The following is a 27,923-nucleotide window of genomic DNA, read 5'->3' as shown; positions in this document are numbered from 1 at the left end:
GATGTGACGTGACGAAATGGACCAATCACCAATCAGAAAAGCAGAAGCTTTAGAAGAAGGCAGCATTCTACATAGAACTAATTTTCGTTTATTTATGGTGTAAAATGTTCAATATATTCTTATTAATCAAAAATTTATATTGAATTTGTATAGTAGGGTTTATAGAATAAAGTTTTCAAAGTCTATTTCACACACTGCTTTAATAATATGTTAATTTAAACGTTATATTACTCGTGTACAAAACCTTACAAAATGTCCCTCTCCAGGTAATGATTGACATTTATTAGTTATTTAATTATTAATAAATTCCATTTTTCACTATTATTTCTTAGTATTATTTAAGAATATATTCTAATCCACTGCTCTTAGTTTCACATTTCAACATCCTATCCGTTCCGTTTAGCAACAATAACTTTGTATGGTACCTAACCTTATTTTAGGAACTAGTAACCTCAACTCAGTTAATTGCCTTAAATTTGAACATTACATTTTAATCATCAAATTTATCATGATTCTTAACTATAAAATGATGAATTTAATTTAAATAAATCTTGCTATCACTAATAGCATTCAATGGCACATGAACAAGTTTTTTTCACAATTAGCTGAAGCTCTTTATCTAAAGGTTGCAAACGTACAGTACCGTAGCCATCCATAATATTGTTGATTTTCAGTGCGTCAATAGTGTAGCTGTTTTGAAATGTATTTATTTATTTCTTCAGAATTACATAACTTTCAAAAAATTAAGTTAGCACAGGCTTTTAAGCCAAAAACAGTTCTAATTCTAATTTATACAAGTCTAAATTTAGCTAGGTTATGTGTCACTTTCACATTTTCAAATTACACTACACACTCAAATTTACAATCCAAACCAAACATTTTACAATTTAGAAATATTTCTAAAATGTATAAAACCAATTACAAACAATTGGAAAAGTTGAAACTTTGATGAAACTGTAAAATTTTGAGACCAAAAATTTACAGACTTTTGTGCTACCGGGCCCAAATTTGTAATAAAATTAATTTTTAATTTGAATCAATTTCATTACATAACATTATTGTCTGGAATTATTCCCATTTGTTTGTTAACTTGTCAAATTGGTCTTTTAATATAAATATACTGTAATAACAATCAATACATATTAAGTCAAAGGTTTAGACTTATTCATTCAAAATAAAATAAATTTCACCTGGAAAAAAAAGAACCAGAGATGGGTGAAACTCCAGGCACAAATTTGGATTAAGAGGCCGAGTCAAGGGTAGCCAGGCGCCCTAGAGGCTACTTGGTGACCCCTTCCTCGTCGGAACTACCTTCAAAGAAGGCCAGGAGTGGAACTCACGTAGTCCACAAGTACCAATCAATCTGAAGAGACTGCCAAGCATATAATACGGGATTGCGATAAGCAACCAGGTGATGAATGGGATGTTATCATAGCAAAATACTCCTGGTTCTTGTAAAGGACACGGGTATTGATTTGTCTGACTAACATACTACTTGGGAACACAATAAGCTTCGGTTGACGTGTGGGGTTCTTTGAACCTATGAATCCTTGAATCCATCACTTCAATAATAATAATAATAGCCTAATACACCGTATGCGGTATTATATATAAGATATATTTATTAACAATATGTACTTTACACACTCCTAAATAACGTGTTTTTATACCAAGAGCTTATTGTAGAGCATAATCCTGGTTGAAATTCTATTAGAAAAAACTGTTCGATTAAGCAGACAAAAAATAGCAGATTAATGTTAACTACCTATGTTTTTAATCTATAAGTTACGGGTACCAGCTTTCAAGGGTTTCAAGTGTTTCAACTTTCAAGTGGTTAAAACATCTCTTTTTGTATATAAAATTATTAATTGAATATTTGTATATGGATTATTCATTCACTCTTAAAATACTTCAATCGTAGGATTTTGTACAAATGAATAAATGATTGAATTTATTACTTTGTTATCAGCTTATTGCCAGCGCCAACGCAACCGGTTTGGGACAGAGATGAGGAGCGAAGTAAAACCGCGCCATCGACAGCGCTGGTTGTGGCGAGTCCCACTGCCCCGCCCTACGGCCAAAGACGAGGATGGGTTCCACGATCAATGCAGGTTAGTTTACTCTCAGATAATATCACTTGCAAAGCCCATCAATCTCAATTAATAAATTCATCTCATTAAATAGCATTTCTTTAAAAGAAAGATCTATGCAGGGTAGTTAAAACTAAGATAATAATATCAATTAGCTCTTCCATAGCCCTTGCAATAGCAATAAAGTAATTCATCCCATCAACTTGAAAAACTTGGCCTTTAATGATAGATTTATGAAGGTTATTTCAAACTCAGATAATAATCTGTAGCAGTTTTTCCATAGCCCAGCAATTCTGAGTAATTCATTGTATTAACTCAAATAACAATTCTACAAGATCGTTACACAGTTATCAAATTATCCAATTTCAATTAAGAAATTTGATTCTAGTAACTTATGTTGATTGATAATTTTCTAAACATTCACGTGTTCTAACCACAACTTCACAGTTGTTAAAGTGTTTCACATTTTTTCTAAACGTTCCACATGAATTTATTCAAGTATTGATAGCCGCTTTATTCCCATTGTTGATTTTCATCTTATCTTATTAGTTGATAGATTTTTATAAGGGTATGACCATATTAGATTCATATGCAAAATATATTTTCAAGTGCACGAGTGATTGTGATCATGCAATGACTAATGAGAAACAAAATCTAGTAAGAGCAATGAGAACACGCACACTGAAAGCGTGCACTTACTGGTGCGTTTATTGTGAGCAACTACAGACAAGTCACAACTCAATGGCTCTTTCCAGATTTTGTTTCTCGGCTCATGATCTGACCTGCACTTGCACAAACACGCATCCAATGTGAGCATACCCTGAGCTATCTATGTCCTAGAATAAACTAACATTAGTTTATTTACTGTCTGAGATCTTTTTATATTACACTTGTGTGTCAATGTTCCCTACTTTTTCATATCGATGTTCAGTTATAATGTAACTCTCGTTCAGACTGAGAACTTGTCACCCCATTCTAATCAACATTTCCTACTGGTCTTCTGGAGGAATTTCTAGAGGAACCTTGACATTAATAAAACACTTTATGAACGTAATGGAATCTTTTCCACTCAATATATCGTTTAATGTTTGTGTTTCAGGATTTCGGAGACGGTGGAGCGTTCCCCGAGATTCATATCGCCCAGTATCCGCTGAATATGGGAAAGGAGGGCAAAGAAAGTTCTTCAAATGCCCTAGCGGTGCAATTAGATGCCCAAGGAAAAGTTAAATATGATATTCTCGCTCGTCAAGGACATTCCAAAGACAAGGTAAAGACAAAGACACGTATTTTTCCCATTTATTGCATATAACCATTTCCAAACCAAAAAACTATCCTGTTTGGGCCCAAAGCGTCATGCATCAGGCCCTTGAAACCATTCACAAAACTCTTCGGCTGCTCTTCGGATCATTGTTAACAATCATAGATTTAAGAAACCAAATTTCTTTCAAGTTTCAAGGAAGTGAGATTCTTATAAATAAGAATCAGTCATATTTATTAGAATAATATAAATAAGAATCAGTCATATTTATTAGAATAATATAAATAATATTAATATTAATTTTTATTATTAATTTTAATATTCACATGTTGAAATTTGTCAATAAATTTGATTTTGAAAAAATATAAAAGTGTGAAATTGAAAATATTTCATCTAATGATGTGGTTTCTTTTCCTCCGTCACGATTCCACTTGAATGTGAGTGAAAAACTTAGTTCTGAAGATGAAATTTCCTAAAGGTTTCATATGATCTAAGCTTCTTATCCAAAATATAATTATATTTTATACAGTTTACTTCATGTACTTTCAATGATTTAGTGGGCAATATCATTTTTCTAATTACATGGAGAATTTTCTGAAATTCAGCCGGTTGCTCCCAAATTCGCTTTGAGAAATACTCGTGGTTAACATTTCAAGTAATTTCTTCAATTAAATCATATTTATAACAAATTTGTTATAAATAATATTAATATTAATTTTTATTATTAATTTTAATATTCACATGTTGAAATTTGTCAATAAATTTGATTTTGAAAAAATATAAAAGTGTGAAATTGAAAATATTTCATCTAATGATGTGGTTTCTTTTCCTCCGTCACGATTCCACTTGAATGTGAGTGAAAAACTTAGTTCTGAAGATGAAATTTCCTAAAGGTTTCATATGATCTAAGCTTCTTATCCAAAATATAATTATATTTTATACAGTTTACTTCATGTACTTTCAATGATTTAGTGGGCAATATCATTTTTCTAATTACATGGAGAATTTTCTGAAATTCAGCCGGTTGCTCCCAAATTCGCTTTGAGAAATACTCGTGGTTAACATTTCAAGTAATTTCTTCAATTAAATCATATTTATAACAAATTTGTATTGATGGCTCTTACCTATGAATCAAAACATTCTCGGTTGTTAACACTATAATTGCTTCTGATCAGATTTCTATCCATTTTTCAGATTATATACAGTAAACTGACGGATCTTCTTCCAGCTGAAGTGACAGCTGAAGATGACCCATCATTGGAGCGTCCTGACTCTGAGTCATTGCAGGAGACTACAGAAAAAACTAGATTGGCTCTCGAACGTCTCACAAGTAGCAAAATCGCTGCAGCTATGCCTGTCCGATGTGCTGATAAAGTGGTCAGTATTATTGTTTCAAATAGCCTACTTTTATTTTTATTTCATGAGTTACTAAATTAGGATTTTGATCTATAACGGTATCAATAAATTGAAAGATTATTGTGTTGCCAGATTGTACCCCTGCAATTATCTCAGCATAAATTACTTTTATATTGAATGTCAATCATCTGTGCAACTGAAATATCACTCTACTCTTACTGTAGTCACTTGAATTGCCATTTTGCTTTTTATCATGCATCTTCCATGCAACTGAATTAATATGTCAGCAGATTTCCTTTTGTTAGCTGGGAACGCACTGTTATTGTGCTGTGTACCAAGCATTTGTAAAACATTATTCAATTTTTTTAGTTAGCGTCTGAAAGACATTTCATTTGCTGATGTGTGAAAATGAGTAGGCTAGCTTTATTTATTTCATTGACTGTCACAAATCATATAATATAATTGAGAGAAGACAACAAGCATAGCCCAAACCTGTCTTCTCCCAAATTTTTACAAATGAAAGTTTCAAAAAGAATGAGGTTATAATTTCACTTTTCACTTCGAAAAGTCCAATTTCCACTCCAAAACTAATGACTAAATTAAAAAAAATTAGTTTTGATATTTGAAAACTAATTAAAAATAAAAATATTTTACTCAAATCTCTTCAAATTGGAAATTTTTAAGTAATTTTGCAAAATTTTGAGCCAGAAAAGAAACACAACTTCACTATTAGCACATCAAAAACAACAAACGACTACCTACTCTTATTCTTAAGTCATTTTATAGTGTCATTTCATCTAATGATGTGGTTTCTTTTCCTCCGTCACAATTCTATCAGAATGTGAGTGACAAACTGAGTTATAAAGATGAAGTTCATAATGAAAGTCTTGAATGATGGAATTTTTCACGATTCTAATTAAATAAGAATGAGGAATTTGATTGAAGTTATCATGATATGGCTTTGTTTTTTGTTAAACTAGTCAGTATTATTGTTTCAAATAGCCTACTTTTATTTTTATTTCATGAGTTACTAAATTAGGATTTTGATCTATAACGGTATCAATAAATTGAAAGATTATTGTGTTGCCAGATTGTACCCCTGCAATTATCTCAGCATAAATTACTTTTATATTGAATATCAATCATCTGTGCAACTGAAATATCACTCTACTCTTACTGTAGTCACTTGAATTGCCATTTTGCTTTTTATCATGCATCTTCCATGCAACTGAATTAATATGTCAGCAGATTTCCTTTTGTTAGCTGGGAACGCACTGTTATTGTGCTGTGTACCAAGCATTTGTAAAACATTATTCAATTTTTTTAGTTAGCGTCTGAAAGACATTTCATTTGCTGATGTGTGAAAATGAGTAGGCTAGCTTTATTTATTTCATTGACTGTCACAAATCATATAATATAATTGAGAGAAGACAACAAGCATAGCCCAAACCTGTCTTCTCCCAAATTTTTACAAATGAAAGTTTCAAAAAGAATGAGGTTATAATTTCACTTTTCACTTCGAAAAGTCCAATTTCCACTCCAAAACTAATGACTAAATTAAAAAAAATTAGTTTTGATATTTGAAAACTAATTAAAAATAAAAATATTTTACTCAAATCTCTTCAAATTGGAAATTTTTAAGTAATTTTGCAAAATTTTGAGCCAGAAAAGAAACACAACTTCACTATTAGCACATCAAAAACAACAAACGACTACCTACTCTTATTCTTAAGTCATTTTATAGTGTCATTTCATCTAATGATGTGGTTTCTTTTCCTCCGTCACAATTCTATCAGAATGTGAGTGACAAACTGAGTTATAAAGATGAAGTTCATAATGAAAGTCTTGAATGATGGAATTTTTCACGATTCTAATTAAATAAGAATGAGGAATTTGATTGAAGTTATCATGATATGGCTTTGTTTTTTGTTAAACTAGTAACAGTAATGTTACGTGTAATCTCGACTTCCGATATTATGTTTAGGTTTCTAGTTTAACTGAAGAGGCTAACTATATTATATTATATTATATGTTCTGTTGATTATGTTATTCCCTGTTGAGCGTTGAAACGTCTCATCATCATAGAGTCATGGTATTTACTCACTTAGCTACGCTACGCTAGAAATACGTTTTCAGAAGACGTAGCAGTTCTATCTCCCAATGTTAAATCCAAGCTACGTATCTATCCTGTTCACTACATCGTAGTTTAACGCTCAATATTAGGAGAGAGGACTGCTACATCTTCCGAAAACTTCTTATTTCTAGCATAGCATAACTAAGTATGTAAATACCTATGAGTGGAGGGTTAGATGTATTATCTACCCTTGAAAACACTTATTTTCTGTGTAAAATATATTTTTTAATCCTATTCAAATTCTGAGAACTGAGGTTTGCTCAGTTCATATGCTGTAAAGTTTCCAATTACTGTCATTGTTTTACTTCAAATATTTGCTTGATAATTTCATCTAATGATGTGGTTTCTTTTCCTCCGTCACGATTCTATCTGAATAAGAGTGATAAACTTAATTCTGAAGATGAAATTTATGAACTTGAAACATCTTACTTACTGTTCTTCTTCAAGCTTCATACTATAAAGTTTATAGAGAAGCATGTGTTTGTTATTTTTAGTTTCTGTGTTTGCTATACTAGTGTCAAGTAATAAGTACTATTTGTATTATGTTTTTACTAATATTTTTAGTAGATCCAAGAATGCCTCATTCTCTTTCCGTATCAGTTATAATTATTCATTCACGTCATATCATGAAGTAAATAAAACAAATTTTGGACGGTTTCAATGATATTTTTATATTTCATCTGATGATGTGGTTTCTTTTCCTCCGTCACGATTCTCTAAGAATAAGAGTGATTAATATCTATCTGAAGATGAAATATACAAGAATATGTCCTTATTAGAATCTTTTAGCACTATGCTTTCATGAATATAAGTTTTATGGTCTATTAGGTTAGCACAAACAATACAAAGATTGGAAAAGAAAAAACAGGCTATTGCCCAAAACTTCTTAAATTTCCTAATTTAGTTTCAAATTGTCCAAATATTATACATAGATTATGTCCATTTTAATTTCTACACCAAATCACAATCTGAAAATATAAATTAGAATAAAACAAACAATTTTAAATTTGGATAGATTGATAATATTTGGTTTAATAACATTTATGTGACTTCTCAACAGTTTAATAATATTTACGTAATCCTCAACTTTGAAATAACTGGCATAAATTGATGTCAATGTTCTAGGCCTACTTGAATTGAACTGCTTTAGAATAGGATATAATAAAGTTTTACTGCATTGATCTCACATGGATAGATAATTACGGTTGTTTTCTATGTTGATTGGGTTGTTCGTGCTATTGATATAATCAACATTGAATGCTGTTGAAAATAGTTTGATTGTGTTGCAGGCTCCAGCTCAGTACATTCGTTATACGCCGTCCCAGCAAGGATCGGCATTCAACTCTGGTGCAAAGCAAAGAGTCATACGAATGGTAGAGGCTCAAAAGGATCCTATAGAACCACCCAAGTTCAAGTATGTATCAAGGCGTTGTATTGTCTTTATTAAATGTCGAATGTACTCGACATTATTTACTGGGTTATTGATCATTCTGCATTGTCATTGCAATTTAAGACTCACAGTTGAGCTCTTATTAATGAAGACATTATTATTATTATTATTATTATCATCTTATTATTGTGTTCATTATCTTTATTTATCTCTTATAAAGCGGAAGGTTTGACTTTCTATTACTGTAAACAATAAATGTAATGATATTGTTCCCATTATTCACGTGAATTTATCTTTTATAGAGCGAAAGGTTAGATTTTTTATAAGTGTAAGCAACAAATATTATTGTATTTTGGTATTCGTGCTGTTCGATTTCTTTGCTTTTTTTGCTTCCAGGCAGGATGAGTTTCAATTTTTTTCCATTAATCTATTTTTGTTATCTGAATTAGCATCATCTTCTTTCACTTAATATTGATCCTATTATACACGTAAATAAGATGAGTCAACCAATGTTGTTCATTATTTCTTTAATACTAGTATTGCCATTTTCTACATTACTGTTTTCAATTAAACTGTTTTACTAATGACACAACAATTCTAGTTGAGTGCTCAAAAGGGGATATTCAAATTAAGACTCAAACAGCAATTTCAGACTTTAATCACTGGCTCAATGAGAATCATCTTGAACTAAATACCAACAAAACAAAAATTCTTCAATTTACAGCATCCCGTCGAACTCTAAACAACAATATACCTACCGTAGACCTATCAGGCTACAATCAGTTAAATGTGACGAGGTCTCTCGGGGTCGAGCTGCAGGATGACTTGAAATGGGGTGATCAGGTGCAGCGTCTCTTGCATGGGATATCTGCTATTCTGTTCTCGCTGAGGTGTGTGAGGGGAGCAGTAGGGTATAATTCCCTGCTTGCGATCTATCGTGGCTATCTCATGTCTATCATTCGTTACAGTTTGATATTCTGGCGTGGCTGTGACACACACCTTGGGCTGATTTTCAGGAGGCAGAAAAGGGCTCTGAGAATAATCTTTAACCTTAGTGCCCGAACATCCTGTAGGCCTTATTTTGTGAGAGAGATAGAGTATATTAACTTTGCCAGCCATGTACATTCTGGAGATCATCACGTACGTTAGTAAAAATTGGAGGGCATTCTCATCCGTTGATCAGTCCTATAATACGAGGAGTGGTGGCTCGATCCTCGGTTACCCGGCACATAGACTAACCCTTCTGGAGAAAGGCCCACACTATTGCGCAATAAAAATTATAAATAGACTCCTCCATATAAAAATTTTCCAACTTTTCCAAGATGACTGGAAGGATTAGGGAAGTTCTGTTAAGAAGAGCGCCATACACTGTGAATGAATGTGTGGATGTCTTGAGGAAAGAAAATTACATATCATATAATCATTACAAAATAAAAACTTCTTTTAAATGAACTGAAATTAATCGATTACTTCCACGGGGTGCTCCTAGAGGCAGTGTTTTTTCTTTAACGTCTCCTTGCACTATTGTATTTTCTGTGTTTATCATAGATTGTGACGATTGAATGTTGCAAAGCTTGTCTTTTATAAATAAAATTTGATTGATTAAGTTGAATTTTGACACATTAGTGTTATAAGAGTTGTTTTAAGGGTACAGATATGGAAAGTAGTTCCTAGATTGCACTAGATTCTTCACTACTTTGTCTATCTCCTACATTGCAGTAATCTCAACTTCTTTGTTCCAGAATCAATAAGAAAATACCTCGAGGTCCACCATCTCCACCGGCTCCCGTCATGCATTCACCCACCAGAAAAGTAATATTCCTTATTTATAGTATTAGTTTCCTTATAGTTTCATTAACGACTTCTCACTAACTTTATATTGTATGATTCGACAATTTATAGTTGACGCATTATTACATGCTTAATCATCCGATAAAGGTTAGGATCTGAATTAAGAATTTATTAGTCAATCTGCATAATACTTTTTCAACTGAAAGTTTTTCATATTGGTTAGAATTGCTACCTAAACTTTCATAATCTTATAGTAGTATTATTTACATAGTAAGTATTCAATACTCGAACACTCGATAACCATTATTTGATGCGTTTCTTTCAAATTTTCGTGGTGAATCTGTAAGATGGTATTTTTATGAGTCCATGTTGATTTTTCCAATTTTTAAAGTTATGAGTACTTCTTTTTTATATTGAATAAAATCATTTACAAATCTCAGTCTGGATGAACATACATTACCGTTGAATTAAGTAGGACTAAGGTCTAAAATTTTTATTTGAACGTGTTATATAGCTTATAATTTGAAAGTATGTTTCAAGAGAATGAATAAATATGATATCTTTATTACAGGTGACTGTGAAGGAACAAAAAGAATGGAAAATTCCTCCTTGCATATCCAACTGGAAGAACGCCAAAGTAAGTTTCGTTTGCCTTTCTATCCTACTATTAAATAATTAATAGACAAGTATGCTGGAATAGAATGGCTAAATTGATGCAAGGTTTATTTATTAATGAAAACATGTTAGTTTGAATATAGATTCTGTTTTTTTACCAGATACTTCCATGCAATAAAAGGAACTATATCAAATACACTCCTTTACATCACCCTTGCCATGCTCACTTATTCTTCAAGTCATATTTAATATTGTGATTTCATCTAATGATGTGGTTTCTTTTCCTCCGTCACGATTCTTTATGAATGAGAGTGACAAACTGAATTCTGAAGATGAAATTTATTTATTTCCACTTGTTACAGCTTACATTAATTCATTTTTTCAAACTTGATTTTATGCAGTATGTGCTTTGTAAGTCTTTGTATATTTTTGTATAGTCTATCTAGTAATAATAATGTAATTATTATTAAATGAAAATCCCAATTAAATGCTGTAAATCACCCCGAAGACTTCTGCTACTGCAAATATTTACAACAGGGTAAACAGCTAGATGGAAATTTGATGAGCGCTACTTAACAAAATTCATTTGTCAGCCCGGGAATCGAACCCAGTACCTCCTAATTGCCGGTCAGGAATGCTTACCGTTATCCAAATTGACAATCTCTGGATAGCAGCGCACAGCTGGAGGTACTGGGTTCGATTCCCGGGCTGACAAATAATTTTTGTTTAGTAGCGCTCATCGAATTTCCATCTAGCTGGTTACCCTGTTGTCAATATTTGCAGTAGCAGAAGTCTTCGGGGTGATTTACAGCCCGAGGTTAATTGGGATTTTTGTTTAATGATAATTATTCATTAATTAGCATTTGAACAATTGCGATTTCCAATTTATTTCCATCTGTAATAATAATTTCTCTGGTTGTGGGTATCACGTGTGTGATGCCTCAATTTTTTCTTCCATTGGTAATTTTTCTATTCACGGCATTTCACGAGGAAATGTTGCTATTATTTTCTCAAATCATGTCCGTTCTTCAATTATGTTTCTGTAGTATTTCATCTGATGATGTGGTTTCTTTTCCTCCGTCACGATTCTTCCTGAATGAGAGTGATACATATGTAACTGAAGATGAAATTAATTACAAACATTTACATAGACCAATTAATAAAAAAATGAATTCACATGTACATTGCTTCATCTCATCTAATGATGTGGTTTCTTTTCCTCCGGCACAATTCTATATGAATGTGAATGACAAACTGAGTTCTGAAGATGGAATGAATGAATGAATTTTATTTGCCTAAAACAAAATACAAATAAGCTTTACAAAAAATAAATATAAGTATATGCTACTGCACTTTAACCAAGAATATATCAAAACTCATAAATGCCCACTCCCCCGAAATTTTATGAATGATGTATATAGGAATTCATATTTACATAATTCCAATTCGTATTAGTATTTTGGTGTTCGATGTCATCTTATGATGTGGTTTCTTTTCCTCCGTCACGATTCTGTTTGAATGAGAGTGATACAAATGTAACTGAAGATGGAATTAATTACAACATTTACATAATTCAATTATTTAAAAAATCAATTAGCATGTATATTGCTCCATTCCATCTAATGATGTAGTTCCTTTTCCTCCGTCATAATTCTAACTGAACGTGAGTGACATACTGAGTACTGAAGATGAAATGTATCAAAACTTAAAAATGCTTATTTAGTTCCCAGAAATTCTGAATGTATTTTGGTTTTCATATGTGTATTTGTTGTTCGATCATCTAATGATGTGGTTTCTTTTCCTCCGTCACGATTCTGCTTGAATGAGAGTGAAAAACATTTGTTCTGAAGATGAAATGTAAATAATCATAACGTGGAAATTTACCTAACCGAATTCCTGCATTGATATTAGTATTAGAACTAGCAGGTAACCTGTGATCCGCAAGGGACTAATAATTGAAAACTTGACAAACTGAAAACTTGAGCTACTGAAATCTTTAAGAATTGAAAATAGGCCTATAACCATCCTTGGTAAATAAAGAATATATATGCAAAATTTCAAGTTAATCAGTTCAAACGTGATGATGCGTTAAGCGGCCCATAGACGAACAACTTGGTTGGCAACCTAGTTGCTAACTTGCTGTGTTGGAGTAGATGTAGGTCTGTGGGCAGGTTGGCGGTTGTAGCAACCGGTTGATCCAACGGTTGGTGTGAGATCAAATAGTTTTGGTTTTCTGTGGGTGGAGCTTTATTTTGGCAACCATGTTGGAGCATCTGTGGGGAAGTTGACAACACAGTTCACAACCTCAGTATTTGAATAGTGTCGTAGTACTCATGAGCGTACTATAATATAATTAAAACCATTTCTTAGGCCTCATTTCACAATAAACGAAAACTAGGTTTGAACTAGGAACTAGGAATCCAACTAGGTTGGGTTATTGAGAGGCAGTTTTTTGGCAACAGTAGGATGATTTCAAAATGGTTCTGTAATATAATTCTTTAATGGTTTAGAATCTACTGTTGCTCAAATCCAGGTTATTTCATGAAATCAGGCCTTTTCACTTATCCCAGTAATAGTAAACCAGGGAGCAGAATCTCAAAACACAATACAATTTGTTTGTATACTGAGTAACAATTAATAAGTCTTGACTAAAATAAAATGACGAGAACTTTTTATTGAGCTTATACAATCTGTTGGAGGAATTTTTTATTCGAAGTAGGCTATCTATTTCTTCAACTTCTCAAGTAAAGGCGGTTAATCTTTCTTGTTCTTCTATTGAATGTTATAAATAATAATATTATTATTATTATTATTGAATGTTGTTCTCCTATAAAAACATTAACATTTTGTGTAAACAGTAAATCTGTAATGTAACACTCTTTCATAAACCTTTTCTTGAGCCTGTTATAAAGCATAGAACTGTTAAAGAAATGAAATATATGCTCTAAACTTTAATGTTAGATTATACATAAGCCTTCTTTATTTATAACCAGGTTATATTATATAAAAGCCTTATTTATTCACAACCAGTTTCGTCACCTAGTTAGTATAGTTCAATAAAAGATAATAGATCGCTCATTTTCTGTAAATGTCGAGTGTAAACGCTACAGCAGCAGAGCTGATCGGGAAATGGAGTTGGCAAAAGCAGGTTGACCGTCTGTGGGAAACAGAGGCCAACCAAGTTGGCAACTAGGTTGCCAACAAAGTTGTTCGTCTATGGGCCGGCCGCTTTACTCGTGAATTTCCTATCCCGTACGTGTATAAGTCAGTTATTTCCTTTAATATATCATATATTATAAAACTTGTATTTATTCCAATTATTATTATATTCCAGAAGTGGGTTAACTTCAATTTCTAATAATTCTTCAATCTATGTATTTATCTGTTTCATTTCATCTAATGATGTGGTTTCTTTTCCTCCGTCACGATTCTGCTTGAATGAGAGTGAAAAACATTTGTTCTGAAGATGAAATGTAAATAATCATAACGTGGACATTTACCTAACCGAATTCCTGCATTGATATTAGTATTAGAATTAGCAGGTAACCTGTGATCCGCAAGGGACTAATAATTGAAAACTTGACAAACTGAAAACTTGAGCTACTGAAATCTTTAAAAATTGAAAATAGGCCTATAACCATCCTTGGTAAATAAAGAATATATATGCAAAATTTCAAGTTAATCAGTCCAGTAGTTCAAACGTGAAGATGCGTTAAGCGGCCCATAGACGAACAACTTGGTTGGCAACCTAGTTGCCAACTTGCTGTGTTGGAGTAGATGTAGGTCTGTGGGCAGGTTGGCGGTTGTAGCAACCGGTTGCTCCTACGGTTGGTGTGAGATCAAATAGTTTTGATTTTCTGTGGGCGGAGCTTTATGTTGGCAACCATGTTGGAGCATCTGTGGGGAAGTTGACAACACAGTTCACAACCTCAGTATTTGAATAGTGTCGTAGTACTCATGAGCGTACTTTAATATAATTAAAACCATGTTTAGGCCTCATTTCACAATAAACGAAAACTAGGTTTGAACTAGGAACTAGGAACCCAACAAGGTTGGGTTATTAAGAGGCAGTTTTTTGGCAACAGTAGGATGATTTCAAAATGGTTCTGTAATATAATTCTGTAATGGTTTAGAATCTACTGTTGCTCAAATCCAGGTTATTTCATGAAATCAGGCCTTTTCACTTATCCCAGTAATAGTAAACCAGGGAGCAGAATCTCAAAACACAATACAATTTGTTTGTATGCTGAGTAACAATTATTAAGTCTTGACTAAAATAAAATGACGTGAACTTTTTATTGAGCTTATACAATCTGTTGGAGGAATTTTTTATTTAAAGTAGGCTATCTATTTCTTCAACTTCTCAAGTAAAGGCGGTTAATCGTTCTTGTTCTTCTATTGAATGTTGTTCTCCTATAAAAACATTAACATTTTGTGTAAACAGTAAATCTGTAATGTAACACTCTTTCATAAGCCTTTTCTTGAGCCTGTTATAAAGCATAGACCTGTTAAAGAAATGGAATATATGCTCTAAACTTAAATGTTAGATTATACATAAGACTTCTTTATAACCAGGTTATATTTTATAAAAGCCTTATTTATTCACAACCAGTTTCGTCACCTAGTTAGTATAGTTCAATAAAAGATAATAGATCGCTCATTTTCTGTAAATGTCGAGTGTAAACGCTACAGCAGCAGAGCTGATCGGGAAATGAAGTTGGCAAAAGCAGGTTGACCGTCTGTGGGAAACAGAGGCCAACCAAGTTGGCAACTAGGTTGCCAACCAAGTTGTTCGTCTATGGACCGCTTTACTCGTGAATTTCCTATCCCGTACGTGTATAAGTCAGTTATTTCCTTTATTATATCATATATTATAAAACTTGTATTTATTCTAATTATTATTATATTCCAGCAGTGGGTTAACTTCAATTTCTAATAATTCTTCAATCTATGTATTTATCTGTTTCATTTCATCTAATGATGTGGTTTCTTTTCCTCCGTCACGATTCTGCTTGAATGAGAGTGAAAATTTTTATTCTGAAGATGAAATGTAGAATTTATTTTTGAAAGAAACATTTATAGCTTTATATTTTCAATTCAAGGACAAGGCCTTATTTAAAAAAAAAAATATTGATAATCTTTTGCTTGTGTATGGTTAGTGAGACGATCAAACACCTATCTATGCTCTAGGCGGGATTAATACCCACGACCAGGCGTAGCGGTAGCAAACTGAAGCTACGACACTCCAGTGACCACTTTGCTAGACTGACTAATAATATCAATTATGAAGCAATAAAAATATCTTACAAATAGGATGAACCGTTCGATCACTCTTCATGAGGCACAATTTTTGCAACACTAATATAATGATATACTTCTCAATTTAATGAAAATTTTTATGTAGACTTCTTACTTTAACGAAATCCTGAATTTATATTAGAATTTTAAAACATGTATTCATTTATTTCATTTCATCTAATGATGTGGTTTCTTTTCCTCCGTCACGATTCTGCTAGAATGAGAGTGACAAATTTTATTCTGAAGATGAAACTTATAGAAAATATCAAGTGTATATTAGTAATTTGTCACTTGAATTTATTTGTCCAAATGGTGAATTTCTTTTTTCATATATTCTTCCAATACCTCCAGGTTTGTCTCTTTGTTTGTCAATTTTCAAAATTGATCAATAAGCTATGTATTTATTTCTAAAATCAGTTGTACTTTTGCGACAGGGTTACACCATACCTCTAGATAAGAGGTTAGCAGCCGATGGTCGAGGTCTGCAACAGGTTCACATCAACGAGAACTTCGCCAAACTAGCTGAGGCATTGTACATTGCTGACAGAAAGGTAACTTAACAACATTTCCAATTATAAAAATCTGGTGTGGTACCTACACTCACACAACTTTCCTTGCTCATTGATCTTTAAGCCTCATTCTTAAACGAGGATAATTTAGGGGAATAACATTATGCCAATTGGCGGCTAAATAATAAAATTGAAACTACGATTATACTATTGTTATTGTGTTAGTACATTTTCCTTTGTTTGAATTATGAATTTGAGGATTTTTTGAAAGTTGTCAAAACAGCTGTTCTACAAATAAAATATCGACATGTGTTCTTTTGAATAAACTGCTCTACCTACCTACCTCACGCACGAGAAGGAGGTTACAAAGTAAATTTCTCAGGGATGGGATGGGCCCCCTGTTAGTTTCTCAGGGAGGAGAATCATTCCAGTTAATAGAGCTGATATATAACTATACAGGGTATGAATTTAAAAAAAAATTGGTCAAGTCATTTTCGAGAAAATCGTGAAAGAAATTTAACAATATTCATTCTCAAGAATATTACGGAGCTCCTTCAATTTTCTCAGAAATGAGACTCATGTCAGTTGATAGGGCTTATAAATATATATCTAGGTATACATTTGAAGAAAATCGTTAGAGCCGTTTTCGAGAAAACCGTGGAAAACATGGTTTTTAGCCATTATCCGACATTTTGAATTGAATTTTATTGAATTCCTTATTGTTGGATCCTCATGGTATAAGGACTTTAAGTTTAAAATTTCAATCGGTTAATTAGGAATGGAGTTATCGTGTTCACACACACACACACACACACACACACACACACACACACACACACACACACAGAGACCAACACCCAAAAATCATGTTTTTGGACTAAGGGGACCTTGAAACGTATAGAAAACATGAAATTAGGGTACCTTAAATTTTTTTGGAAAGCAATACTTTCCTTACCTATGGTAATAGGGCAAGAAAGGTAATAATCAGTGCTTTCAGTGCTTAATAATCAGTTCAATTAATTTGTGAAATTGAAGGTTTTGGTACGGAGTATGTATAAGATATTTAATTTGGCTACATGTTTATTCTCTCTCTTGATTTTGATATTTTATTTGGCTACATGTTTATAGTCTCTCTTGATTTAATACACATTATTTATTGAATTTTTGAATATTGTTATTTAGACTTTTCACGACAACTTTGTTTTTACAATATCCGTCAAACAAATATATTAAATATAAAAATCTAGTCAAATTCTCATTTTATAATTCCAATCTTATTTTAAATTGATTCTTCTTCTTCCTCCTTGCTTTTTTCCCATTATTTGGGGTCGGCTCTCCTCGATCTAAGTCTCCAGTTGGAACGATCCTGGGTAATCTGATTTGTCAGGTCCAACTGCTTCATATTTTCATGAACTAAACCTAGCCATGTGAGACGGGGTCTGCCTCTGCCCCTCGGCTGTGTCTCCATATCAAGTACTTTCCTTGTCATATGATTGGGTAAACGTCTATTTACATGTCCATACCAGCGTAATCTTCCTTCCATTATCTTCTCATAGACCGGTGCCACCCGGAAACTGCCCCGAACATGCGTTTTTCGAATATGGTCCAGTCTAGTCACGCCCCCTGCCCATCTCAGCATTTTCATTTCAACAGAATGGAGTTTCTCTTCCTGCTGTTTTTTCAGGGGCCAACACTCACTACCATATAGCATTGCTGGTCGCACTGCAGCTTTATACACTTTTCCCTTGATGGGCACAGGCATTCTTTCGTCGCAAAGTACCCCCGTTAGCTCTCTCCATTTTATCCATCCAGTGTTTATACGGCTTGAGATGTCAGCATCTATGCTTCCATCAGGGCTGATTATGGAGCCTAAATATTCGCATTGACTAACTACTGGGAGTGGAGTACCTTGCAAGGGTATGTGCGCCTGCGCCTTATCATCATTGTCTCCAAAGCTGCAGTGCATATAGACCGTCTTCTCTCTGCTAATTCTTAGGCCAGCTGCTTCCAGGCTGGCACGCCACAAATCAAGAGACTGTTGCAATTCTTCTAGCGTTTTTCTCATGAGAACAATGTCATCCGCATACAGAATGTCCCAAGGTGCTGGATGCTGAATTTCTTTAGTGAGGTAGTCCATGACAAGATTGAAGAGGAGTGGGCTCAGGGCTGAACCTTGATGAACCCGAACCTCCACACTAAACTCCTTACCAATTCCAGCCGGGCTCCTGACCTTTGTTTTAGCTCCATGGTACATATCTTTTACCACATGTACGTAGTACTCTGGGACTCCTTGTGCTCTCATTGCTTGCCAGATTATGTAACTCCAAGCAGGCGTCTGTTTATCATTCTTTCCCAAATTTTAAATGTATGAGAGATGAGTTTAACTGCTCTGAAGTTTTTACATAAACGAACGTCTCCTTTGTTCTTATAGAATGGTACAATGTTCTTCTCCATTCGACTGGGATTCCTTCACTGAGCACCGGCAATAAATTTCACCCCTGTATCATTCAGCTTCTTCCACACTTCCACTGGTATCTCATCTGGTCCCACAGCTTTATTTGTGGCCATTTCATGGAGGGCCACTCTTACCTCCTCCTCTGAAATGGACGGAATTGGTCCCACTGTCGGCAGTTCAGATTGCAGTGTCTCAATTGGAAATTCTTCATTAAGGAGATGACAATAATATTCTTTCCACCTTTTTCTTATGTACTCATCTTTGGTGAGAAGCTGACCTTCCTCATTCTTTATAAATTTGACCGTTTTGATGTCTTGACAGTTGTTGTGCCTTTGCTTGGCTGTCTTGAATATTAATTTTGAATCTTTGGTGCTCTCAATCTTTGTGTAAAAATCTTGCTCTGAAGCGGCCTTTGCCTGCTTTTGCAGCCCTTTTTGCAGCTTTATTGGCCAGTTTATATACTCGAGCTTACATTTTTCTCTATCTTCTTGTGTCTTGCTGCCTTTCCACCTTCTAAAAAGAAGCTTTTTCTCTTTTAGAATATTATCAATCTCTGGCTTCCACCATCTGGTATCCTTGCCACTCTGTACAGCTCCTTTAGAAACTCCTAGACACTTTCTTGCTTTATCAAGACAGAATTCTTGTACTTCGCTCCATATGGCATTGACTTCTTCATACTTCGTCTTTGATTGAATGTAGTGGTCCATTTTTAGAGAAAAATCCCTACCCTCATCACTATTGAGCTTCTGCCAGCGTATCTTTGGAGCCCTGACCTTTTTGGCCTTGAATTGGCGTGGCATGATACATTCTGCCACTAGGATTCGGTGCTGGGAAGTGAGAGGCTCTCCTGGTATGACTGCAGTCTCTACATGTTTTCAACTTTTCCCTATTGGTCATTATGAAGTCAATCTGCGATGCCACATTTCCACTTCTGTAAGTACCTAATAAGTTGCTCCTGCTGTTTTGTGAAAAAAGTATTTAACGCTAGATTGTGTGTTGATGCAATCTCAAGTATTTTCTCGCCTTCTGTATTAACATTTCCATAGCCGTAATTACCATGTATCCTGTTATAGACTGTTGTGGTCTGCCCTACATGTCCATTCAGGTCTCCGCAGACATAGGTATTTTCAGTGGAAGGTATGGTACATAATAGATCTTCTATCTCTTCCCAGAATGTGTCTTTCTCAGTCTTTGTACAACCTGCTTGTGGTGCATAAGCACTTATGACATTCATGCAGCATTGATTGTCCAAAGCAAATTTGATAGACATCAATCTTTCACGTACTCTTCTCACTTCCACCTCCCTTTCCTGGAGATAGATCCGTATCCACGACAATCCCAACTCCATTCTGTGCTCTAGTACCATGATATATCAGTTTGTAGCCACAGCCAATGTTCCGTGATTTAGACCCCTTCCACTTTGTCTATTGAATACAACAAATATTAATGCTTCTACGTTATTATTTTAAATTGATTGTTTACCAAAATTTGTCATTAGACTTTTACATTTTTCAGGCTCGAGAAGCTGTAGAAATGAGAGCGCAACTTGAAAAGAAATTGGCACAGAAGGAGAAGGAGAAGAAGGAGGAACACTTGCGGCAGTTGGCTCAAAAGGCCAGAGAAGAACGAGCTGGAATTCGCACTGCGACTATGGCTGGTAAGTGTGCTATTCACTCAAACCTCATCATTATTATCATTTTCTAGGCTATCTGGGGCTAAATTCGAGTTGGTTTCTAATATCATTTCTTTCTTGAATCATGAATGTATCACTATAGTGAGGTCCACGTTATAATGGTAGTGTTTGATTAGCAATGGTATTGGTGGTATCCTTGTCTTTCATTCAACAAAGGAGATAGCGCTATCTCATTGTCGCTTTGCTCTGTTGCCAGATCGTCTTTTAACAATGTAGAATTGATAATTAATTAACAAAATATTTCATCTTTATTATGAAAATTCATTATGAAATGATTGAAAAATAAAATTTCATCAATAAACCTGTATCAGCTACCGTCTATAGAAGGCATTGACAAGACAGAGGATCGGCAACGTTGTCCTTTCTCCTATCTTCCTCCACTGCCATTATAGCGTGGACCTCACTGTAGTTAATATTATCAACAGCTTCCACATGTAGTATCCTCTTAACAATTCAATGATAACATTGATTTGATTGCAATCTCATTACGCTTTTATTATTATTTGAGATACTCTGCCCAGAGCAATATATTGAAACACTTGAGTTAATTACTTTGTGCAGAGTTATTCTTGAGTTCAAACTGCTGTATGATTCAATTGTTTAAAAAAATAGTTTCCGTTCAAGTACATTTTCAAATTGAAGTTCTAAGAGGATTAGACGCGAAAGCGGCTCATTTTCAAGCAAAGTATCTCAAATTAATACATTAAAAAAAATGTATTCAGGAATGTGTATGTTTCTCTATTGTTATTCTAATACAATGTGAACCCAAGAAGAATCTTTTCAGCTTTTGTCGTTATATATTTGAACCGATAAAAATGTCAAGATTCATGTCAATTCATGATTCAAAATCAATCACGTTTTTGGGTTCAATAGTCATAAAATTTATTTATTCAATCATTCAGAATTACACAACTTACAGAAAGTACCACAGGCTTATAAGCCCAAAACGGTTCCAATTCTAATTTATACAACAGTCCAAATGTAGCTAGGTAAAAATTCAATGTTTTCCAAAGAAGCATTTGTTTTAGAAATGTGTATTCCTCTTTCCTCATGCATTTTTGACAGCTGATACTATCAATTTTCTATGTGTAATTCACTCTATTTGAATATTTTAGCAGACAAAGACGAGGAAGCTCGGGAGAGAGACCAGATGAGATACGAGAGACACAAAGACCGAGCGAGAGAGCGCAATCTGTCAAGAGCTGCTCCCGACAAAAGGTAGCCTACATTTTTGACAAACTTGTGTCATGTTTCAATTTTTTATATCAATCTTAAAAGATTGGTTGACTTAAATTATCATGAAGTTATTCCAATTCCTAAAAGAAAGAGTTATATTTAAGATAATTATATTAGAATATAATAAGATAAAATAGGATTTAAGAGATAAAATATAATCAGGAAATAAAAAATAAATCCAAGTACTCATGTTACTATTTTTTAAGCAAAAATGTTTAAGAAGGGTACTTAGATTTTATATTTTTTTATTTATTATTGATAAATAAGAGTAAACCTAACGAAAAAGTTTTATATAATTATTATGAATGCTATTGTGAAACGTATGTTATGTTTCTTTATAAATAAAAAGTATCAACTCATTATTTCTTATGTATTCATAACAAATCTTGTTTTCAATAATTTATCAGTTGACCGACTCAGATATGTGAGCAATCTAGTAAACAAGCACTAAACACACACTACAACTACACTGGACTACATCATATCAAATTCCTTTCACAACTAATGCAGAATACATTGCAATTAAACAATTTCACAAAACACAAAAATGTGAGTTTCCATCATGGATGAATGTAAAGAATTTTGTGTAATCGTGTGTCATTTGTTAAAGAATCAACAACAATTTCTCACTGTAATTCAAATCAGCAATTAGTGTGAATCTATTCAATAATATTCATCTTATGGTATTAGATTTTATTTAGATTTGATTTTAGATTAGATTTTATCTAGTTGTAACGCACAAAGTATAATCATGATTTAGGACGAAACTAGAAATAGGAAATATTACGAAATTTATTTATTCAAAAGAATGTACAGGGTTGGGCAGGGAGGTATGGATGATTTGAAATAACAATTACACACTCATTTTTAAACAAAACTCAAAATTTATTTCTTTAGTGTGTAAGCTACCTACCTACCTACCTTGGATGTTGCCATTATAAAAATTTAAGAGGAAATAATTAAAACATTGATCCTTTTGACGAAAAATAACATCTGTTTAATGCTGTTCGTTTTCGTCCATACACTCATTTCACACATGTTATGTTTATGTTTTGAAGTGACGGATTCAAATATCCAAAGGTTCAAAGAACCTCACACGTCAACCGAAGCTTATTGTGTGTCCCAAAAGTATGTTAGTTAGGCAAACCAACTCCCGTGTTCTTTACAAGGTCCAGGAGTTTCTTCCCCTATACCAACATCCCATTCCTCACCTGGTTGCTTGCAGCCAAACAGAGCCCTTCTTTTAGCTCCAAGACTTCTGCAATCCAGTATGATATGCTTAGCAGTCTCTTCAGACTGATTACAAAGCCTACACATCTGGCTTTCATTTCTGAGTCCAATTGTGTGGAGATGTTTCCTGAAGTGGCCATGTCCAGTTATCAGGGCAATCACCTGCTTGACCTGACCTCTTCCCAGACTCACCAGCCACCTGGTGAAGCGAGGGCTTGCGTCTGCCAGCAGTCTTTTGCCCATTTCACACATACTGAGAAATTGTGTGAGAAAAGCAAGTGTAAACAAACCTTGAACCCTTGAAGCCCTGAGTGAAACAATAACACAAGAAATTCGAGCGGTACCACGTGCAATGCTTCATAGAAGTATGGACAACTTCTACAGGACTGTATGAACGAAAACATAATCAATGTTTTAATTTTTTCCTCTTTAATTTTTATAATGGCAACATCCAAGGTACACACTAAAAAATAAATTTTGAGTTTCGTTTAAAAATGAGTGTGTAACTGTTATTTCAAATCATCCATACCTCCCTGCCCAACCCTGTACATTATTTGAATAAATAAATCTCCTAATATTTCCTATTTCTAGTTTCGTCCTAAATAATGATTTAGGACGAAACTAGAAATAGGAAATATTACGAAATTTATTTATTCAAAAGAATGTACAGGGTTGGGCAGGGAGGTATGGATGATTTGAAATAACAATTACACACTCATTTTTAAACAAAACTCAAAATTTATTTCTTTAGTGTGTAAGCTACCTACCTACCTTGGATGTTGCCATTATAAAAATTGAAGAGGAAATAATTAAAACATTGATCCTTTTGACGAAAAATAACATCTGTTAAATGCTGTTCGTTTTCGTCCATACACTCATTTCACACATGTTTATGTTTATGTTTTGAAGGGACGGATTCAAAGATCCAAAGGTTCAAAGAACCTCACACGTCAACCGAAGCTTATTGTGTGTCCCAAAAGTATGTTAGTTAGGCAAACCAACTCCCGTGTCCTTTACGAGATCCAGGAGTTTCTTCCCTATACCAACATCCCATTCCTCACCTGGTTGCTTACAGCCAAACAGAGCCCTTCTTCTAGCTCCAAGACTTCTGCAATCCAGTATGATATGCTTAGCAGTCTCTTCACACTGATTACAAAGCCTACACATCTGGCTTTCATTTCTGAGTCCAATTGTGTGGAGATGTTTCCTGAAGTGGCCATGTCCAGTTATCAGGGCAATCACCTGCTTGACCTGACCTCTTCCCAGACTCACCAGCCACCTGGTGAAGCGAGGGCTTGCGTCTGCCAGCAGTCTTTTGCCCATTTCACACATACTGAGAAATTGTGTGAGAAAGCAAGTGTAAACAAACCTTGAACCCTTGAAGCCCTGAGTGAAACAATAACACAAGAAATTCGAGCGGTACCACGTGCAATGCTTCATAGAAGTATGGACAACTTCTACAGGACTGTATGAACGAAAACGGACAGCATTTAACAGATGTTATATTTTGTAACATAATCAATGTTTTAATTTTTTCCTCTTTAATTTTCATAATGGCAACATCCAAGGTACACACTAAAAAAATAAATTTTGAGTTTCGTTTAAAAATGAGTGTGTAACTGTTATTTCAAATCATCCATACCTCCCTGCCCAGCCCTGTACATTATTTTGAATAAATAAATCTCCTAATATTTCCTATTTCTAGTTTCGTCCTAAATCATGATTATACTTTGTGCGTTACAACTAGATAAAATCACATTTCCTAAAACCTAATACCATAAGATTAATATTATTTAATAGATTCACACTAATTACTGAATATATTTGAATTACAGTGAGAAATTGTTGATGACAATAATTGTTGATTGTTTAATAAATAACACATGATTACACAGACTATTTACATTTATACATGACGGAAAACTCACATTTTTGTGTTTTGTGAAATTGTTAAATTGAAATGTTTTCTGCATTAGTTGTGGATAGTATAGGGTTATTGTACTGAAAATGCAGGATTTGTTCATTGAGTTGTATTGTGTTGTAGGTCAAAACTGCAATTTTTATGATATGATAGATTTGCTGATTGAGTTGTATTGAAAAGACTGTATTGTGTTGTGTTTTAGGTCGAAACTGCAGAAGGAGCGTGAGCGCGACATCAGCGAGCAGATAGCGCTGGGCATGCCGGCCAAGAGCCAGGTGGGAGGTGAGGCGCAGTTCGACCAGCGCCTGTTCAACAGCAGCAAGGGCATGGACTCGGGCTTCGGCGACGAGGAGGCCTACAACGTCTACGACAAGCCATGGCGTGACGGCGCCTCCCTCGGCCAGCACCTGTACCGCCCCAACAAGAATGTAGACAAGGACGTGTACGGCGACGACCTCGACAAACTCATCAAGACTAACAGGTCAGAAGTTGGTGGTTCTCTTGACCCAACTCTCCTACATTTAACAAATACCTGTTTTTGCTGGATGATGGAGTTGATGTTGCTCTGTACGCTCTTCAAGACAATTTATTCTCGATCATCCGACATACAATATTTGGATGATGTTCTCTTCTATATATTCTCTTCTATTGATGTAGATGAGTTGTGATTTCTTTGTACAACTTGTAACTGTATTTCTATAATTTGCAATATTGTTGTGATGTACACTTCTTTTCATAATTTCTTATTATGTACTGTATCAATTGGAGGAATAATTGAATTTATTATTTATTATTATTTGATTGATGGCATTTGAACAAATTATTTCATGACTATTATAAACGATCAAAAAATTTTTATCATTGTTGAACAATTCAAACCAATGAAATTCAGTAAACTATTTCATCTTCGCCTATGAAGATCCATAAGAGAACTTTTATCAGCAAATATGAAAATTATTTAAAATGTATGAGTTCAGGGCTACTTTCTTGTATTTATAAAATAGAATAAATATAGTACCCCTTAAAATTAATAAAATAATAAAACAAGAATACAGATTGTAACGTAACTACTAGTTTCGGTGATCAAACCATCGTCAGGTTATACAAATAAATTTCCAATAAATGTTTATTATTTTATTAATTTCAAAGGGTAGTATAATAATTCTATTTTATAAATGAAAATTATTATTCAATAACAAGTGTAGTGACACAAACTCATTTTGCCGAACTCGAAAACACACCTCTGCTTTCTACTGCTATACTTTCATCCACTTTATCTTTGGGATTTAATCTTCATTTAATCACGGTAGAGTTTAGTATACGTACTCACAACCGGGAGTCAAACTTGTAATGGATTTTCAATTACAATGTTCAGTAAGGTGTTGGCTGCAAAATGATCAGTTGACTAATGTGTGTTTGTTTTGTGGTTGGCCAGGTTTGTGCCTGACAAGGAGTTCAGCGGCACCGACCGGTCAGCGGCGGCCACGAGCCGAACGGGTCCCGTACAGTTCGAGAAGGACGAGGAGGATCCGTTCGGTCTCGACCAGTTCTTGACGCAGGCCAAGCGCGCCTCCAAGCGACCCAAGGATGACCGCGACCGCAAGGGCGCCGACGACAAGCGCCGCAAGAAGGACTACGATGTCTGATTCAATCACAACTACCATGAACCAGTCTCAGTGAAGTGTTGTTGATCACAGTACAATTTCAAACAATACCTCAGTTTCCGTAGATTGGCCATCAAACGGAAATTAATCTCGCTCTTCTCATCGCGGCTATAGATGGTTCAGTCAAGAGAAAAAGGTAGAAATTTGGAGGAATCGTTAAATGTTGCAGTTGAACTCTTGCAGGGATATTTTATAATAATATAATAATAATAATATATAAAGGAATGAATCGGCTTATACATGCACGGGATAGAAAATACACGAATGATGTATCACCTTGTCTGAACTACTGAACTGCTTTACCATTAATTTTTCGAACGAAAAGATATCAATGATGGAAGAATTATTAGAAATTGCAGTTCTGGAATATAATAATTAATTTGATTTCTAGTAGGCACCAGTAGTGGCAAAACGCCATCACTCAGGACATTAGCAGCGTTCGAACCCTGTCTCACAGGGATAATAGATGGTATTTTAGCAGCCGCCACTAATATCCAGGTCCAGTGAACTCCAATGTTGTGTGTGCAGGGTGCTAAGCACAGTGCAGTCTATCTGACGATATCTTCACTAGCTGACCTTTTTCTCGCAACTGAACCTTCTATAAATGTGCACTTCCAATCCACTAGGAGCGTGAAGAAGCAAATGTGTACCTTGGCAGTAATGTCAAAACCGTATGAATGTTAATATCCTAAAAGTACATTAGTATAGAATTCAGTTTTATGGGATTATTCCATAACACCAGACTTTTATAGAATTCAATCTCGATTGAAATGGAAGAAATGTTTAATTCGTAACACAAACTATCTTGAAGTGGTATTTAATTTTAAATTATATTTTTATTCAATGTAGTACTGCAAATAAGACGTGAAAATCACTTTCTGTATTGTTTTTTGTCATAAAACATTTCATTCAACTCTAAGGTGATTTTTATTACAATTTCTACTACCTCAGAATATTTTTAAAATGTGTTTGCTAACATTTTAATCCTATGTGTTTGCCATATTTTAATCCTGCAACTACAGTGAGATTCACCTTGGCAAGGTTTTTTAACTATGAAATAGAAGAGTTAGAGCTATGAATAGTTCTAACTAGTTGGAATCTAACTATTAACATTCTTTGCAAATAACGCCAACGTATCCCATTGAACTAATACTGACAAAAGTGAATGTCACTATCATCAGATGAATAATTTGGAGCCCCCTAGAGGAGCACTTCTTGTACTAATGTTCCAACTCTACAGAATTTTCGTTCTCCAATTTTTTGGGACGATGTATAGTCACATT

At 34.2% G+C, this 27,923-nt stretch overlaps 1 protein-coding gene across 1 annotated transcript; it reads left to right on the top strand.

Moving 5' to 3' along the window:
* Window positions 1-8: 8 nt before the first annotated feature.
* Window positions 9-27,559, top strand: LOC111054636 (puff-specific protein Bx42). Its single transcript, XM_039423005.1, has 12 exons — window positions 9-266; window positions 1,970-2,111; window positions 3,190-3,357; window positions 4,543-4,725; window positions 8,128-8,252; window positions 9,971-10,040; window positions 10,591-10,656; window positions 16,367-16,483; window positions 20,412-20,553; window positions 21,705-21,807; window positions 25,179-25,457; window positions 26,412-27,559. The coding sequence occupies exons 1-12, from the start codon at window positions 253-255 to the stop codon at window positions 26,620-26,622; spliced, it is 1,620 nt and encodes a 539-aa protein (XP_039278939.1). The 5' UTR covers window positions 9-252; the 3' UTR covers window positions 26,623-27,559.
* Window positions 27,560-27,923: the final 364 nt, after the last annotated feature.

This window comes from Nilaparvata lugens, chromosome 3 (assembly GCF_014356525.2).
Source record: "Nilaparvata lugens isolate BPH chromosome 3, ASM1435652v1, whole genome shotgun sequence".
Classification (NCBI taxonomy): domain Eukaryota; kingdom Metazoa; phylum Arthropoda; class Insecta; order Hemiptera; family Delphacidae; genus Nilaparvata; species Nilaparvata lugens.
The sequence above is the reverse complement of the archived record's forward strand: the minus strand, read 5'-3'. Positions and strand labels throughout refer to the sequence as shown.